At 40.2% G+C, this 19160-nt stretch overlaps 1 protein-coding gene across 1 annotated transcript; it reads left to right on the top strand.

Moving 5' to 3' along the window:
* Nucleotides 1-3823: 3823 nt before the first annotated feature.
* gmps (guanine monophosphate synthase) lies at nucleotides 3824-19142 on the top strand. The gene is made up of 16 exons (XM_054793577.1): nucleotides 3824-3980; nucleotides 7139-7311; nucleotides 8381-8495; nucleotides 8848-8945; nucleotides 9064-9167; nucleotides 9309-9502; nucleotides 9933-10098; nucleotides 10579-10730; nucleotides 10933-11106; nucleotides 13009-13114; nucleotides 13407-13522; nucleotides 14231-14356; nucleotides 15060-15175; nucleotides 15250-15380; nucleotides 16233-16405; nucleotides 17527-19142. The coding sequence occupies exons 1-16, from the start codon at nucleotides 3954-3956 to the stop codon at nucleotides 17626-17628; spliced, it is 2073 nt and encodes a 690-aa protein (XP_054649552.1). The 5' UTR covers nucleotides 3824-3953; the 3' UTR covers nucleotides 17629-19142.
* The last annotated feature ends 18 nt before the right edge of the window (nucleotides 19143-19160 follow it).

The raw sequence follows: 19160 nt of genomic DNA on the forward strand, positions 1-19160 counted from the left end.
TGATTAAAGAATGAAAGGTCGTTTAAAAGACCAGTTAAGTAATTTATAACCATAATCCATTTTCTTGCATCTGGAGGGCACACATACATTTACGTAATCTAGTATTTCATTGAAATACAATTAGTGTTGTACAAACATAACATATTTATTAATTTGCATGTCGGCAGGAATAATGCTACTTTATGTCATGTAAGGTTATCCATGAACATTTTGCTGTCTAAATAATCAAATTACTGGTTGTAGAGTGCCACAATGTATTCCACAAGGCATCCTCCACTTGTGTATGATATTGTATGTGTAGCTGTACCATATACTGTAGGTTGTTCAACAAAGGAATTCATGACAAGAAGAACAATTTTCTGCTTATACAGTATAACCTGAAGATGATTCAAATAGACATGTGACCTGTGTTCTGTGCACATAAAAAATGTACGTTGCATCAAGAAATAGCAAATAGAAAGCATTTTAATTAGAAGAATGAGTTAAACAACTTCATATCTGAAAATCAGCCTCGATGTATTCTTGATCGGAGATGTTCTTCAGCGTCGGTGAAAAGGCCGACACAATACAACCATTAAGACATGCTTGAATCAGAGGTAATGAATAACAGCACACTCTGCCTTGTGGTTGCGTACGAGCGCATGTGAAGCTGCTTATCGCCGCAGATGGCATGTGACAAGTCGCAGGCAAATTTGAACATCAGCATGTGATTTTGAGGCCGAGCTCAATTGTAACCATGTGAGACCAGAGTCTTTGTTGTGATTTTATTTCACTCATAAATGGCATTGTAATGCAATGCTTCGTCAATCAAACATGCTGCTATTCATGATTAGTATCATAAGGGTTCAGATATGACCATGTATGGTTACACAGGTTATTATGCATTTTTTTTAATGTTGTGATGCTGTTCATGACATTTTCCATGGGATGGTGCCGGTGTTATGTCTTTCAGCATCTGTGATTCTCCACCTCATGGTAGAAGACTTGAAACGTCTTGCAACTGCCCGTCATAAATCATCCCTTAAATACATTTTATTCCTAAAATGATACGACTGTGATGGAGCTGCAGCGCTCTCTTAAATTAGTCACTGTGCCTTTTAACTCTGGTCATGTGCCTGAATGTGTGAAATTCCTGTTTAGCTGTTGAAGACTCTAATTTCACGAAGAGCATATGATTAGTTATGGTTGGGGAAGGCTGAGGACTATGAAAAGCAATATGGATTAAAATATATATACAGTGCATACAGTATTTAAACAAAACAAAAACCTGGGTCTTTTTACCTAACTTGCAGTTTGTGTGCAATTTGTCTGCAATGTGTTAAAGTACGTGAGCACATTGCACATACACGTTGTCTCATTCTGAAAAGAGATGGTGCTTGGAGGTGTTGCTTGCACAGTATGGGTGTTAAAACTGTACATTATTTATGTCACACACTTTCACCCACGCCAGTCTATTAAATGTTATATTTAGCAATGTATTATAGTCTTCAGTACGGTATATTTTGACATGTGCATTGTGAGTACACAACTGTGTCCAAAGTGCACTCCTCCACCTTCCTTCCAGGTGCTCCATTGGACTCAAGTCTGAAGAAATACTTGGCCACTCCATCACCTTCACCTTCAGCTTACTCAGCAAGGCATTTGTCATCTTGGAGGTGTGTTTAGGTTTCTTATCATGTTGGAAAACTGCCATGTGGTCCAGTTTCCTAAACTGCTATACGAGCTGTACAGCGACTACTCTAACATATACTGTATCTGTGTTTCATTTCTATAGTTCTATTATCCCTGTGACCATTTTCTGAACATATCAGCTTACAACAATAGTTCAGGTCCCTGCCTTCCCGGCCTGGCTTGTGACAGGAAAGGCATCGGGAATAAAACTCAGCTAAAACCATTAATGTGCTTGACTCGCTGAGTCTTATAATTTGGAATATTAAGAATACGACTAGAATAACCACATGGTCAAATTTGCCTGTGCAAAGATGACAATGGTAACTTTTTAACTAACACTGTCATAGAGGTGAACCTCCAGCATACTCCCGCGACCCTAGTGAGGACAAGCGACATAGACAATGGATGGATAGATGTCATAGAGGTATTCATTTGACAATGTATGATCCTGGATTTCTTACTGATATCCTATATGCTAATATTGTCCAACACTTCATTATAGATACCAATCAACCAACCGATTCAGATACTGTATATAGTATGTAGCAGCTCTTCTGAAACTGTCAGGTCACATGTTGTGTAATGAATGAACACATGATGCTTCTTGTACTGCGATGCCACTGGATGCATTTCACAAATACACACTGTGCAAAATAATAGAAATACTGCAATAAGCAATGTAAGTTGTTGAAAAAAAATGCTATACCTATTTTAAACATTTTGTCTCAACAAAATAGTCATTAAAAAATCCTGACTAAGAAATAGGAAACCAAAATAACATGCTCTCCTATGAACAAGTAAGACAGGTTAGTCATATTTGTAATTCACAGATAAAAACCCAATTAAATAATGCTGGTAACGATACAATTTGGAAATGTGCACATTTCTATGTGGCACAAACATCCATGCGAGAGCTGTCTGGGGCCGCTCACGGACAACTGCTGCGTTATCACGATGACAACTTGGGGACTTGAGGCTCCAAGATTGGGCACCAGGCTGGGCGAACTTCTTCAGTCCCACACGCACATACATCCAGGGATACTCTCATACATGCACATACGCACTCACATCACTTCCCTCATCCCATGCCTTCGCCGCCATTCCCCCAGTGCTGGTGGGCGAGGTCAACAGCTCATGCCGAAATACGGCTGCATTTGCTGTGGCTGGCTGCCGGCCTGTGCTGGAAACACCTCCACCTCTACCCTGGTGCAAGTCCTTGAGTTCATGTTGTAAAAGTGTGTTTTTTGCCAGTCCCACACTGCACTCCCCCATAGGAGCTTAGTTTGGAATTTTATTTTTTTTCCCTCCCCTCCTCTCTTGTTGTTCCCTTTCTTGTCCCTCCTTTCTCTCCCTTTCTCTCCCTCCTTGTTGTATAAGTGTGGACGGGTGATTGCACTATTACGCTTGTACCTCTGTATCAGTGATAAGTAAAGGCCATTCTGATATAGATTAAAATAGATTACAAGTATTAAAGGAAGAAGCCTTACTCCCCGCTCGCATAACCTGCACTTTCGTCGCAAACAATCCAAAAGCAGAACTTGGAAATAATTTCACACCGCAGACGTGCTAAGCTATTCTCAGGCACTTATATCATATTGGCAGAAAAACAGATACCGATATGAACAGACAGCTCATTTTTATACCGATATCAGCCAGTAATATCAGTTGGACAATATTATTGGACATCCCTACTGGTGACCGGGCCAGGATGTATCACCCAAAGTCAGCTGGGATAGACCCCAGCTCGCTTGTGACCCTAATAAGGAAAAGCAGTGTACAAAATGACTGGATGGATATCGACTGTATTGTTTTTGAAGTGTTCTGCATCGTATTTATTCAGAACTCTTTCTAATAAAAAAAACAAAATATTTGATGTGCTTTGCAGTACGCTTATGTTACTTTGAAATACCAACTTAGAGTGTAAGAACCTAGACAGGATGTTTTAATAAGCAAGTTAAAGACATGGTTATGAACCGCATGGTCCTGTGAATCCACTGCTCCACCCATGAGGAACACACACATACTGTATATATACTGTATTTCCCCACAAATGAGTCAACAGCAGAGTAAAAGAGGAGGGGGGACGTTGCCAGTCTACACTCATAACAGCAACAACATGCCTGTCTGCTTTAGCCCCAGCAGTCAGTCTTGGGCGTGCTGACCCTGGACCTAACCACTGAGTTGCTCTCTCTCTCGCTCGCTCTCCCTCTCTCTCTCACTCTGTGTGAGCGAGGACAGCAAGGCGAAAGGGGACCGCTCATTCCAACACACGGCAGTCCTCCATGGCTATGTGCAACGGAGACGGCAAGGTGAGCGGAGCCGCTTTGAGACAATTAGCGCTAGTTTAATTTCACATTTTCTAGCATGTGGGTTCAAAGTTGGCGTGTAACATTAACCACCGGCGGAGGAATGCCGTGAGTGTGAACGTTGCCTTGTTGCAGCTTTACGTGTTGCTGTCGTTTGCTCAACCATAGCCATGTTGTCTATTTGCTGATGTTGATGTACATTTAACACAAATGTCCACTCACAGCTCTTAAGTGTGCTTTTACGTTGGACCGCCCCCCACTCTGGAAGAAATCACCGCGTGGGTTTAGCATAGCCCGGCTAACTTAGCTTGCTAACAAGCTAACGATGTTTGCTGTATATCTATATTGACAGACAGCTAGCATGCGACACTGGCATTCTCTTAGCTTTAGCAAGCTAAATTGATAGCGACACTTGTACTAATAAGAATCAGTCGCATTTTATCCTTTTTAGGAGTGACATGTTTGGCTAGCTAATTTATTGCCTTTTGATTGCTGTTGCAAACTTTGATCATAGACATCGTTTTCTAACATCGTCACCAGGCTTGATAGGTAACTACTGCTGTCTCCATACCTTAACTAATACAATTGTCGCCATTATTTTGTGTGGCTATCTATTATTAATCATGGTGGTGTTTTGAGTGCTACTTTTACGTAGTAAACCACATGGATTTCCGGTTAAAATCCCCAAATTAGAACTTGGGTTCTTCTCATAGGTCCCAAACTTACAAAAACACATTATCAAATGCCATAACAAAAGATACATACTGTGCAAAAGTATGCATAGTAAAGCTGTACACAGTACAAACTTACAAATATTTAGAGTTTGCTCTGGTATATTGTAACATCAGAGAATCAAAATGCAAAAAGAAACAAACAGAAGCAAGAGATTAAATAGAGCTGGTCATTTACAGGCTCTTCATCAGCTGATCAAAAGTTTATAACCCTAAAAAGTTAAAATCTGCGTCCGTCAGACGTCCACACTGTCATGACCTCAAAGGCAAAAAGGCTTTGGTTGTTTGAATTCTCACACTTCTGTGCTTAACACTTCAATATGTTTACAGTGAACACTGCGTACTTAGTACCAGAGCACGTGTATTTTGACAGTGTAGTGCTGATCCAAATTGATTACAGTGCACTTAAGTGGAACATTCAGGTACTGACGGCACACTGCGTTTTGCCGTACTTCTCAGCGGAACACATTTATGCACTTATAATGCCAACTATAAGTATGGAAGTGTGCAAATTTAAACATAGCCTTGCTGTCTTTGAACATGGCAGGATTGTTGAACTAGCAAGGCCTCTTGCAAGGTGCAAGAAGTTGGATGACGTAAGTCAGAGTTTGGACTTTATTTTTATTTATTTTTTTTAAAATTAAATTACCTGAAGATGGCATCTGCAAGAGAAGGGCTTAACAATGGAGCTTCAGGTTGACCCGTGGCATCAATTGGTGGGAGGCTATGTGGAGATGTTGCAGAGGGAACCCTCAAGATCTATTAAGAAATGGAACAATTCCTGTCTTACTGCATCCAACCTTGGCAGCAGTGGTGTGTTGCAAGAGGCCTTGCTTGTGCGATTTAACAGCTTTTCATTCTCACAGTCACGACCCAATAAATACCAAATTGTGCTACTCAAAAGCAGGGTTTTTTTTTTGTGACGTGCCAGAAGACTGGGGGGGGGGCGCAGCAGCTTGAGTAAAACATTGAAAAACATTTTTCAAACCTGCTAAGATAATCAGTTATGTAAAATGCAAAATTTTTTGTTTGTAAAGAGAGTAAACAGAGTCTTGGTAAGCAGAAAACGTTTTCAGGGCGTAGTCAAAGCCTCAATCGGATTATTCTCTGAGGGGAGGCTCACTGTGCCACACTTTGGAAACCCCTGCCTGACGGCGTCTTCTGTAGTTTAGGAAAAGAGTTGTCAAGGGCTACCACCAATAAATCCTGCTAACTTGTGAGTCACATGTGATTCCACGGATGAGCTGAACGGTTGCAGCACGTTTATTAAGAGCTTGTCAGTTAGTGACACTCACGTGTTGTTAATTAGAGCAGGCCTAACTAAGTCAAATTGCCCAAGGAGAGGCCAGAAGTGTAGGGCCCAATGAAATCTGTTTTATTTTTTCCCAATTTTTTTTTTTTTCTGTTTTTAATTTTTTAGAATTTGTTTTTTTAACCTTTTACACTTATTTTACCAGCATAGAGTGTGTGCTTTTTGGGTTAGTCAATAACATGTCCGTTAATTAAATGCAAAAATGATTGGACAATTTTTCCCTGTAATTCAGAAATGGATGCAGCTTGGCTAACTTTTCTAATGGGATGTCAGCCTCTGCACACACCGCTGTAAAATCTTCAATACACTGTAATGCCCGTGCTTGTGATTAAGGAAGATTTAGTCACCGATGTAATTCCAGTCACGTTATTAATGTAAGATATTTTTATGACACCCGTAGTTTTTTTTACACAATTAGACAAGATGTGGCAAAGCGTGCTCTTACTTTGAAAGACGGAAGTGTGCTGTGTGTGTGTTGAAAATGTCTATTGACGGTACAAGAATAAACGTGCCGCTCGTTTTTAACGAAGAACCTGCATGTCGTCAGCAGGCATTGTGCAAGCGGTGAAACGCAACACGGCGTAAACACTCATCCATCCTGAGTTGCACACACACACACAGCGGCACTAGCATGCTCTGCTGGAGCAAGCTAACCCCACTATCTTCCATTCACGCTCTGTAAGAGAGGAGTTTCCAAGTTTTTTCGCCGCCGGTTTGACGTGTTTAGTTGGGGAAGGTGCAGATTAGTGTTTGTGATGAGATTCTGCCTTGATTGAGCGGCCCGCCGAGGAAATACTTCCCCACACGAATGTTCCTTCTCCTCACGATGACATCATTGCATTCACATTATGTCACTCTCCACGAGATTCGGCGTTTCAACAGTAAATTCTGTTTTTATTGGACAATTCTGCGATTTCGTCTTCAATTCCGTTAACGTAGAAATCATAGGGCCCTAGAAGTGGCGCTCACTCAAGCCAAGAAGTAAGATACCAAAAATAAACACTTACATGCAAATTTTTTCCTTAAATATACAAATACTATATTCTCATACTCACCTTCCATTTTATGGGCACATAGTGACCCAAAGTAAGACAGCATGACATTTTCTGACTCTTCAGCTGCAGATCAGCAGTGCGGAGCAGAATGGGTCATACGAAGGAGCCGTGGCCATCCTGGATGCTGGCGCTCAGTATGGCAAGGTGATTGACAGACGGGTGCGAGAGCTGTGCGTACGTTCTGAGATCCTCCCCTTGGAGACCCCTGCCTTTAATATTAGAGAACAAGGATACAGGTGAGCATGTGAAGATGTGGTGTATTGGTTTGTATGTACAGTGGAACCTATAAGGGCGCTTTCACACTAGCACACTTTGGTCAGTTCCCCCTTGGTGCAGTTGTTTTGGTCAGGGGCGGAGGAAATCAGTTTTGGTCAGGTTTGGGACCATCAACAAAAACAAAATCGGCGTGCTGCTTCTGTGCGTGAACATAATCTGCATTCTACCCCTCCAATTCACCAATGATCAGGTAATCAGATAAGGCCGAAAAGCTGAAAAATGTTGACATGACTACAGGCACACCTTCAGTTTAGCATGTAAGCAGTTAGCATGTCATGTGTGCATTTTCATGCACACAGACCTTTTCACCGTGTGAAGGAGGATAATTTATTTCCAACATTCTTATGAAGTTCACTTGCCTGCTAAGTTGCCCATGCAATTATTTAAGTTATCAACAAAGCAGTTGCTGCTCCTTCCTGTTTACATTCTCGCACCCACCACTGACCAATTTGACAAGAATAATGTCACGTGGTGTGTGGGGATGCATGTTGGTATCATTGGAATTTTTTTTTTTTTTTTTTTACCATGTTCACATAAACTGCACCAAGGAGAAACACTCAATGTTTACAAACAAATCAACAGTTTGGGACCAAGCTAGCTAAGTGTGGAAGCACTACGGGCATGGAAAAAAATATTAGACTACCCTTGTTTCTTCAGTTTATTGATCAATTTTAATGCCTGGAACAACTAAAGGTACATTTGTATGGGCAAATATCATGATGATACCAAATATAGCTCATAGGAGTTTAATTTAAGATCTGATATCAAGCAACTTCCATGGTTTTGTTGATAATAACCAAAACCACAAAAGTTGTTACACGAATAGCTACAGCATTGTACTGCCAAAAAAATTATTTTTGTTGTCATTGCTATATTTGTCCAAACAAAGGTAGCTTTAGTTGTGTCAGGCATTAAAATGAACAAGAAACTGATGAAACGAGGGTGCTCTAATCATTTTTTACATGACTGTATAAGGGCAAGCACAATTTGCATACATATTTATTTATTCATTTTTTTCCCCCCCTATAGGGCAATAATCATTTCAGGGGGGCCTGCCTCTGTGTATGCAGAAGATGCACCACGGTTTGACCCCGCTATATTCACTATAGGAAAGCCTGTCCTAGGGATTTGCTATGGAATGCAGGTATACACAACACAAGTGTGCGTTGTGCTGCTATTTTGTGATTAGGCAAAGGCATTTATTTATACAAAGAGGCAGATTGTTTTATGTATTCACGCCAAGTAGCTTAAACTTTTGCCATGATTCCTGGCTGCTGTACTGCTCTCGTGGCCCAGCTGGGACTTCCATCATCTTCTTCAAGGGCACATTGAGACTAAGTAAGGGAGATAAAAGCATAATTAGCTCCCTTTTCCCAGACAGCTTGGAGGTCGAAACCGGCAGCTCCTTGTTCTCAAGCACATTTTTACATACGGCTGGCAGTTATAACATCAAACTAAAATGAGTTCTGCCAACTCTTGTCATCTGTCATTTCCAGATGATGAATAAAGTTTTTGGTGGCACAGTGCACAAAAAATGTGTAAGGGAAGATGGCGTGTTCAATATTGGGGTGGACAACACATGCTCCCTTTTCAGGTAATCAAGTCCCTTGTGTGAACGGTACCATTTCTCTTCTTTATCACACCTTATAAACACGGCACTGGTAGTGTACTAACAGTTCCCATGGAAAACCTGTGTGATTTAATCTAAACAGAGGCCTTCAGAAGGACGAAGTGGTTCTGCTGACGCATGGAGACAGCGTGGATAAAGTGGCTGATGGCTTCAAAGTTGTGGCGCAATCAGGAAATATCATTGCTGGTGAGTGGGAAATACTTGACTTTGTCTAAAGTTTATCAATTACTTTAAAGAGCAACTAAAACATTACACTTTATTGCATTCTGACTGGCTTTTATTAAACTCATTGCTAACAGCATTCTCCTTATGTGTTTTGGCCACCAGGTATTGCCAATGAACAGAAGAAACTGTATGGAACTCAGTTTCACCCGGAGGTCGACTTGACAGAGCGCGGCATGGAGATGCTTCGCAACTTCCTCTTTGAGATTGCGGGGTGCACAAGTAACTTTACTGTACAGAACCGCCAGCAGGCCTGTATCAGTGACATCAGAGAAAAAGTTGGCAAGTCCAAAGTGCTGGTGGGTGAAACTGCATAAGGCCTAATAAGTCATGAGTGTAAAAATGGGGGAAACGTGTCTTAGGATGTAATCCATAAGCTGGGAAGCTGAGTGTTTTGTGTGTTCGCCACTGAGAAAGTAACGACAGCATCAGTGGAGGCAATTAAACTCTCAAATGAAAAATTTCTGTCGGAAAAGGGCCACGTGACTTGCTAAGTGCCTTTTTAAAACTGGGCTTCATCTCAGGAGTGTGAGTGAGATAAATGAGAGGTACTTGACTCGTAGTGTTTTATTTAAAAGGTACCCTCAATGTCGGCAAGCATATCACTCAAGATGTTACTAGCTTTATGAATGAAATATTGAAATCGCTTTGATGGTACTTTTTTGTGTCGGATGTCTAAGAGGTAAGACAACTTATTAACAGTGACATTGTGTACAATGATTGCATTAGGTGCTGCTTAGTGGCGGTGTCGACTCAACGGTGTGCACGGCCCTCCTCAACAAAGCTTTGAACCAGGACCAAGTGATTGCAGTTCACATTGACAACGGCTTCATGAGGAAGAGAGAGAGCCAGAGCGTGGAGGAGGCCCTCACCAAATTGGGCATCAAACTCAAAGGTAGGTGTGGAGTTGTGGATGTGTTGGAATTGAGGGTGTACCGTGCTGCATTTGGGTGCCCTTCCCCCTCCCTGTTCTGACCTCAGCTGGCCTGCTTTGGACATTCGTGCTTCGGCCCGTTTGGTTGTCCCATCACTTGTGTTCTGCTATATTGCTGCAATTTCTCAGACTTTGTGGATTATTTCCAGTTTTAGTTCGAGTTGTCTTGTTTCTTTTCAAGGAGACATTACATTAATAAAATGACACAGTCACTAGCGAGTGGGCACGCTATGTTTGACTTTTGGATTATTTTGAGTTTTTGTATTTATTTCTATTATGTATTGTCAAATCTGTCGCTTATCATAAATAATTTGAGTGGTGTGATCACATTAGTCATTCTATGACTCTGCTACATTGTGCATGTGCATGGAATCATACCCCACCCTAATAAGTTATGTCTGTTTTCTGTTTTTTCATCTTTTTCTTTCTCAATGTGTCCAGTGGTGAATGCCTCACACACGTTCTACAATGGAACAACAACGCTTCCCATCTCGGAGGAAGACAGGACGCCCCGGAAACGCATCAGTAAGACCTTGAATATGACCACCAACCCTGAGGAAAAAAGGAAAATAATTGGGGATACCTTCGTCAAGGTGAGTAAACCTCTTCAAGCATCCCTGACTGCAGTTGATCTATTTGCTGTTCACGTTGTATAAGTAAACATGACTCTTGTTTTGTAGTTTCATGATATTGCCAGTTTCGCTCAAGTAATCACTTGTATGCCGGCCTGACCCTTTTTAGGGTGCGTTTGGTTACTTCTATCAATCAGACCTTGTGGATGGTGTCACTTCACAGGTGGCGAACGAAGTCATAGGAGAAATGAATCTAAAACCAGAGGAGGTTCTTTTGGCTCAGGGTACTCTGAGACCCGATCTCATTGAGAGCGCCTCTCATCTCGCCAGTGGGAAGGCAGAGGTCATCAAAACGCATCACAATGATACCGAGCTCATCCGCAAACTCAGAGATGAGGTATCTCACAAACGCACACATTTTATGATACAGTTGCAGAAGTACAAGATGGTGTATTTGGCCACAATGAAATGTAGTTCAACAACACTTAACAGTTAAACATTAACTTTTTGTTCAGAGAAACAAAACAATGTTGTGGAGCAGGGAGGCAGTCGTGCCGAAGGCTAAACTCTTCACTCTCCAAAGCTTGAGACAACTATCAATTAAGTAACTTAAGTTAAACAACCAGAGGGACCACACTAAGTTTCTCCCAGTCTTTGCATATTCTGCTACAATTTACATTTTTTTAAAGCATTTTTTTACTTCACAATTTTTCCTCTCTTCCTGTTTAATTTTCTGTGTTGACTTCTCCAGCAATCTTTTTTTTTTACCAACTAGTCAACAAATAATTGCTTTCTCTACTAGCTGATTTTAAGTAGAGAAATCCATTAGGCCTGCAATGCTTCATTGAGATGGTGACTCAACATCTGGGAATGGGTAAATCACTTAATTATGTCCATCCCCATTTGTACACAAAAATGGTTGACAGAAGACCCGATCAAACAAAATAAAAATGAAAAATGAAAAAGGTTATATACCTAAATACCCAATATGTACTGTAGTAAAGGAGTTATAAAGTTATTGTCATATCACCATTGGTGTTAACATTACTCTTTACATCAAGACGTGATGATGCAAATTGATGTAATGTAATGTAAATTGACATTGTTGTGCACAGTCAAAACTAATAAACCTCAAAATGAACGTAAAAGCTACACAGTTGTCAATTGACAAATATTTAAATTTGTTTGAGGATTTGAAACATTTAAGTATGACAAACATGCAAAAAAAAATAAATCAGGAACGGGGCAAACACTTTTTCACACCACTGTATATATGAAGAAAATTATGTAAGAGTCATTTCAGTGGAGACTTTCCCAAATCATAACCACTGTGTTCCAAAGCTTAAAGGAAAACTGCATTTTTTTTTTTTCAAATTTTGCCCATTATCCACAATCCTTATGTGAGACATTAACACATGTCTTTCTCTTTTCTGGGCATTCTAAAGATATAAAAAGAGGCAGCTCATTAATGCACGTAATGGGATCCGCATATGCCACCTACAACGACCGCTATTAAAACACGTCCAAAAACTTCCAACAAGGTTTTATATGCATACTGTGATCATGTAGTAACAGGTTCATTCATGATAATATGTAATAGTAGTAGTATTAACTCTTCCAAACTCAAAAATAAAAACACAGCAGCAGTAGAGGCAACTCCAATATGTAGCGTTACCTTCCGATAATGGCCTGATGCATTGTGAGTGGAGCAATTACATGCTGCGGGCGAGTGTGTGGTGAAGTTAGTCGCTGGCCGGCTAACCGGTGTGGTGTGGCAAGGTGTCAGTACGCCAGTAATGTAGTTCTTCAGATTAACAATGTTAATAATAATAATTAATAACAATGTTGCTGTGGCTTGGTTAATATGCATGTCACATTATATGTAAATGGAGCGTTGTTGGCTGTTCTGAGTTTTTTTCAGAAGGCTTTATAGGCGGAATAGGTGATTCCCATTAAGTGCCTTCTTAGCTGCGTCTTTTTAGCTGTTTTTATATCTTTAGTATGCACAGAAAAGAGAGACATGATCATGTCTCGCATAAGGATTGTGGATGATGGACAAAATTCCAAAGAAGTGCTTTTCCTTTAACTTTACTAACAAAGTCAAAAGTACAAAGATTTATGTTGTGGGGGCCTTTTCTCATTGTGGGCATGAAGGAGAGGCAATACTAGAATGGAACACATTCATTTCCAAAGTAGTTTTTGTTTTGCTTTGCCTTTTTATAGAACTGCATGCCTCTGCAACAGATAAGCATATCCATTATTGTTACAGTGCTGATCGTACTGGTTTGTGATCCTTCAGGGAAAAGTAATCGAACCGTTGAAAGATTTCCATAAAGACGAAGTGAGAGCGCTTGGGAGAGAGTTGGGCCTGCCAGAGGAGATTGTCTCCCGACACCCTTTCCCTGGCAAGTACATAAACACAAACACGCACATCTGCTGTATGGTCTGACTAACTACACAAGCATTTATGCAGATAATTAGGATGAATGTACAGTATGTGTGTATGTGTGTTAACTTATAAAGTATAGCCAAGTTTCATTTTTATAGTACTGTTGCTTGAGCAGATGTACCGTAATAAAAATGGTGGCTTAAATGTGAGGGCCCTCCTCATGTTTGTGAGATACTTTTTGATATGTTTGTTTTCCCACTCATTATATTTACGCTGACCACTCCTCTTTCCTCCACATATACCTGTAGGTCCTGGTCTTTCTATCAGAGTAATTTGTGCGGAGGAGCCGTACATCTGCAAAGACTTTGCTGAAACAAACAACATTCTCAAAATCGTGACAGACTTTTCTGCAAGCGTCAAAAAGGTCAGAGCATTTCAGATGGTGTTGGATAATAAAATACATTTTACCCCTGTAAATTAGTTCATTTAAAGATGGTTCACAGATTTGCTTGAATGACTGCAATTCAAGCACATCTTTGTTTGCATTTGTAACCAAAGGAATTCATATAACAGAAGAATATATTGTTGTGGAGTACTAAATAACTGTACTCAGACACAGCTTGACGGTGAGAGAGAAAAAACGGTCCCTAATTAATTGTGCATTAGTTTATATAAGGCTCCGACCACATAACAATGACGTGGATCATCAGATGTCTTCCCAAGAGAACATTTTCAAACAGTCGCATACGCATAAGGTTCAGAACAGATAACAATGACATGTCATATCAGTTCTCCATCAATAGCCTTCTTGAGCTTTGAGTGTATGCTGACTGTATGTGTTTAGTTCCTTCATAACTTCTTTTGCGGCCTAGATTGCAAGACCCCTAATATTTAGTAATATTTTCTACCAGTTCATATTTTTTTTTAAATATGATTTCCAGTTCATTTTGTGCAAGGTCTGTTGGTTAGTTGGGCATCCTGCACCCAAACACAAGTAATGAATGATGTGCTCCCTGTTGTCCTCGCAAATGGATTTGCTGGTCACACATTTGGAATTGAAGTATTATTACAGCAGATTTCTGTTTTGTGGCTCTGTGTTGACAATTTTCTCTTCTGTCTGACTTGTCTCCAGCCGCATGCCTTGCTGCAGAGAGTAAAGTCGTGCATATCAGATGAGGAGGAAGAGAAGCTCATGCAGATCACCAGCCTTCATTCACTTAATGCCTTCCTGCTGCCCATCAAAACTGTTGGTGTCCAGGTGAGACAGTTTGTCATTCTTTTGTTTGCATTGAGGCACTCCGTACTTAAGTCTGGACTTACATCTCCTGTTGGTTGTAGTGGTTAACCAGGAGACCTATAGGGCTGGGCGATGTATCACTATTTTAAAAATATCGATATTTACTTTAAACACGATATCAAAACCAACCATATAATTGCTATGGATATAGACTGGATTTGCACTGTATCACCCTCATGCCTGCATGCAGGAGGAGGGAGTAGGGGCGGCGCAGAAGCCCGGCGGCTCCATTCGAAGCGACAGCGTCACCGGTAGAAGAATTAGTCAGCAAGGAATAAGCGGTAGCTCAGTAATGTGGCGGTACTTCAAATTGGAAATGTGCTATTCACATTCTCCATGTGTGAACAAGTGGAAATAGTGTGGAAATGCTAAAACATCATCAGCATCATTATCCTGTTGTTGAAAGTGAGTTTTAGAACTTCCAACAGCGAGTACTGCACTTTACTGGGTGTCTTTTTTTTTAAACTTCCTGTTTTCTTACTAAGGTGTTATTTTAGCTTAAACCTCAAAATTGTGGCACAGACAGAAAACTGTAGACAAACATTGTCTGTTTTACTCCTTTCTCCTCCGTCTTTTTAAACATGCCTCAGGATGCTTTTGAGAAAGATTATATTTTCATGGTCGCTAAAGTAAGGCTGTGTTTACCTCTGATTTTCTCACACAGGGAGATTGCCGCTCTTACAGTTATGTGTGTGGCGTCACAAGCAAAGAATCACCTCATTGGGAATCTCTCATGTTCCTGGCCAGACTCATCCCTCGCATGTGCCACAGCATCAATAGGTGACACACAGCTAGCTGTACATTATATATTACCGTGGAGCATATACATATTTTGTATCCTTTCCCCTTTTCAGAGTTGTGTACGTATTTGGCTCTCATATGAAGGAGCCACCAACAGACATCACTCCAACCTTCTTGACCACAGGCGTTCTTGGCACGCTCAGACAGGCAGACTTTGTTGCTCATTCTATCCTCAGAGAGTCTGGTGAGTCTCTGTGGTTCAAATAGCCACACTGCAGATTAAAGACATGCTTAAAATGATCATTGAAGAAACCTGTTGTAACTAGTTAAGGTGCAGCGAGAGCAACTAGTGTGACGTGTATGGCGAGACACTATAGTTTGCCTTGGAGGAGCCACGTATCTGGACGTGCTGCATATTTGCACTCACAAGGGAAATGTCGCATAGCCACACAGGCAAACATGTTATGTAAAACGCTCTTTTATATAATGACTTTACTGACTAGTTATAATTTAATATTGTATCACATTTAACTGTGATGTTGCCTAACTTGTTAAAGGTTTTTTTTTATTAACTGATTGTGTATTACTTGTTCAGACAACACAATGTGCTTTTGGACAGAAAAACACCAGCAGCCATAAAACTTACATATGTGTTACAAGGATAGGTCTTGAGAACGCTGAGCAGCCCACAGTACCTCTGGAGGCGGGGGTTAGGTCCACAAACATACCACAGTAGGAAAAAGTTACTTGGTGTTAGTTTGTGTTCTAACTTTGGACATCAATAAAAATACTTGAACCTAAAGAACTGAGGGCAGAAGGTGCAAGTAAGTCAAACGACCCTAAAGAAAAGTTACCAATGTGTGCACTGTTGAACAAATTACACTTAAACTTGCTCTCATTATTGTGCTCTAGTATTCATGCAGGAACAAAACCTGGGTTCTAGAAGACTCATTTAAGAATTTATTAATGCTTTTTGCTGAATGTCTTCCCACACAGTTGGAAAGTGTAACTTACTTTTTACACTTGGCAGTGGAAAACAAGTCTGTGAGATGTTTGATTTTTTTTTTGGTGTTTTTTCATGTTTTTATCCTTTTAGGCTACTCTGGAAAGATCAGCCAGATGCCAGTCATCTTGACACCCCTGCACTTTGACCGTGACCCACTGCAAAAGCAGCCATCCTGCAGACGCTCCGTCGTGGTCCGTACCTTCATCACCAGCGACTTTATGACTGGCATTCCTGCAACACCCGGGAACCATATTCCAGAGGAGGTACGTTTGGGTTCCACAAATGACTTTGCTGCCACACTTTGCTGCTATGAAAAACATAAAACTGGTTAAAAAAAACTGCTGTTCCTATGCTATGAACATTGCATAACACCACTTTAAACTTCAGCTTTACAGATTCCATGCTGTGGTAAATACATCTACGACATATTCCAATTCTTCGGGTAATTCTAGTACCTCGATTACAAAAACTAATCAAGGATTTATTTCAAGCCGTTGTGCTAACAAATAGCGTTTTAAATGTAATAGTCCAAGACATGCGCCCACTGAGCATGGGGGATACAAAGTTTGTTCCTTTGCAATGTGAATTTAAGAAATCTAACTTTTGATTATCTAAAAAATGAAACCAATTGGTTGTTCATTAACTCATTAAATCCCAGCCATTTTTCAAAAGACACCCCCTTCAGTACTGGCCATTTTAGACGATCTTGACTGATTTTTTTTTAATATTATTTTTTATTTATTTATTTTTTTTAAGGCACACAGAATATTGTGTTCTATGGCTATGTAAACATGGAACCTACCAAAAGAAAGATTAGACTCTCGTCTTTCATCAGAAAAAAATGTTTGTTTCTACCTTTTTCCGTTTTATAGTAATCAACAGTAGAACACAAGTCATTTTCAGGAAAATATCAATTCCCAACAAGAAAAGGGAGTATAAACAGCTGTTTGTGAAGATACATTTCAAGCGTAACTTTCACTTTGACTCACATTTTTTTCCTTTTGTGACAGCTCAAATATCTAAACTGTACCACAACATAAACAATACACAGAAAAAGTAGTTTTTTTAATTTGTATGTTTGTTCAACTTATTTACAGTATCTGAATGCTATTGGATTTCACAGTGTGAAGGAGGTGTTGATTTATTCAAATACAGATGGCACGCCCTGTGATTTATTGGAGCATGACATCTAGGAACGACCATTGAGTTTGTAATGTTGAGTTTGGGAAAATGTGGCTCATACTTTTTTTTTTTAATTATTGGAGAAAGCCATTTCAAACATTTGTGTGGTAGTTAGCCATATGAGTAGATTTTTCCTGCAATACAACACATTATTTTGGTTTGTATCAATATGATTTTATTATATTAATGTATTTCTATATAGGTGGTGCTAAAAATGGTCAACGAGATCAGGAAGATCCCAGGCATCTCCAGAGTCATGTACGACTTGACCTCCAAGCCACCTGGCACCACAGAGTGGGAATAAAAACAAAAACAAACCTAAAATGACACATCACACTGACAGGAGAAACACACACGCACACGCACACGCACACACACACACACACACACACACACACAAACAACAGTTATCAGAGAAGGCTGATGAACTTCCCAACCTTTCCTCTCCTCCTCTGTACACCCCTTACACCCAGCCTTTTTTCGTCAACATTCCCATGGACAATAAACCAGGCTGTGACGGGCGCACTTCCAGTGGTGCGTCTATTCTAGTCAGTCCCTTGTCTTAACAGTTTTGGCAGTTGGGATTGATTCACATATAGTAATTATCTTATTGTTACTTTTTGTTCACATTGAAAACTACCCCCTGTTGAAAAAGCAAACTGTTACCATCACTATGGAGCGGCCAGATGCTGTGTACATTTAGACTGTGGACTTGTGCTGCACTGCAGAATGAGCAAAGAATTGATGCAAGGTCAGCAGAAAGAGGGGTTGGGTTTTTTTGTGTGTGTGTCTTACTGTTGTGGGTCTCAATGTTTCCACCTTCTTACCTGTATACTGTGCTATAAAGACAGCCTGTCCTACTGAATGGACAAACATGTCAAAAGTGTGACCAATTAACATTTTCTAAGCTCTGTTTTGCCAAAAGTACTGTAGAAGACTCCTCCTGGTGGTCATCATGGCCTACTGTTATCCTGGGATGAACTTGGTCTGAAGCTGTGCAGGAGGCCAAAATGATAGGTAACTTTGTATGTGCCTGTTCTGTCTTTTGTTTTTGCTCTCTATTGTTACCTGTTTTCAACCCTGATGTTTCCAGAAAGCAGAAATACAGAATAACACTTTATCCTTATGCTGCAATATGTATGCTTTTTAAATACTAATTACAGAAATAGTACATAATCACTTGTAAATTGTGGTTGTCTTTTTTTGTTTTGGGCGGCTCTTGTGATGTACAAGAGCACATCTTTGCACATTTGTTGCTTATTGACCCATAACGCCTTCAAGCTTTTATCAGTATAACTTAAGGTGTGGCCATATGAAATACTTCAATACTGTGGACTGCAACTCAGTTTTTTAACTTAGTTTGTTTAACTTTGTTTTTCTGTTCTGGATTGATTTTTCCTTCAATCACGACACATGTCACATGTGGTTTGTGTTTAACTGAATTAAAAAAAAAAAAAAATCACGCATCATCTGCAAGGAAGGTTGTTCTCCGTTCTTTTTAAAGTTACCCTGAAGCAGCAGCGGTTATGACAAGTGTTTCACTCTTCTTTGTCTGCCTTTTTAAAAGTATATTTTTATGACACGTATGTCTCCATGCAAAGAAACTGATATCATGATCTTTTTACTCTCTGGTTGGATTAAATTGCAGTATCCACATGATTAAGTTATGCAATTTCTATGTCTGGGTTATTTTACTGTGTCATCTTGCTCATTCTCCTTTAGTAATGTGCCTCAAACCAAGCCACCGCATGCAGTTTCAACAATGACGTTTATACTATGAAAACTGAGCTTTAATAAAGATCTCCATGTTGAAACCTGTCCTCTGTCAGCCATCTT

This window comes from Dunckerocampus dactyliophorus, chromosome 12 (assembly GCF_027744805.1).
Source record: "Dunckerocampus dactyliophorus isolate RoL2022-P2 chromosome 12, RoL_Ddac_1.1, whole genome shotgun sequence".
In the NCBI taxonomy this organism is placed as follows: domain Eukaryota; kingdom Metazoa; phylum Chordata; class Actinopteri; order Syngnathiformes; family Syngnathidae; genus Dunckerocampus; species Dunckerocampus dactyliophorus.

Excerpts from the sequence above, each read along its gene's own strand:
- gmps (XM_054793577.1), top strand. The coding sequence starts at position 3,954 with ATGGCTATGTGCAACGGAGACGGCAAG. Across the intron at positions 9,168-9,308 it reads ATCAGGAAATATCATTGCTG|GTATTGCCAATGAACAGAAG; the intron begins GTGAGTGGGAAA and ends TTTGGCCACCAG. Across the intron at positions 15,381-16,232 it reads TTCTATCCTCAGAGAGTCTG|GCTACTCTGGAAAGATCAGC; the intron begins GTGAGTCTCTGT and ends TTATCCTTTTAG.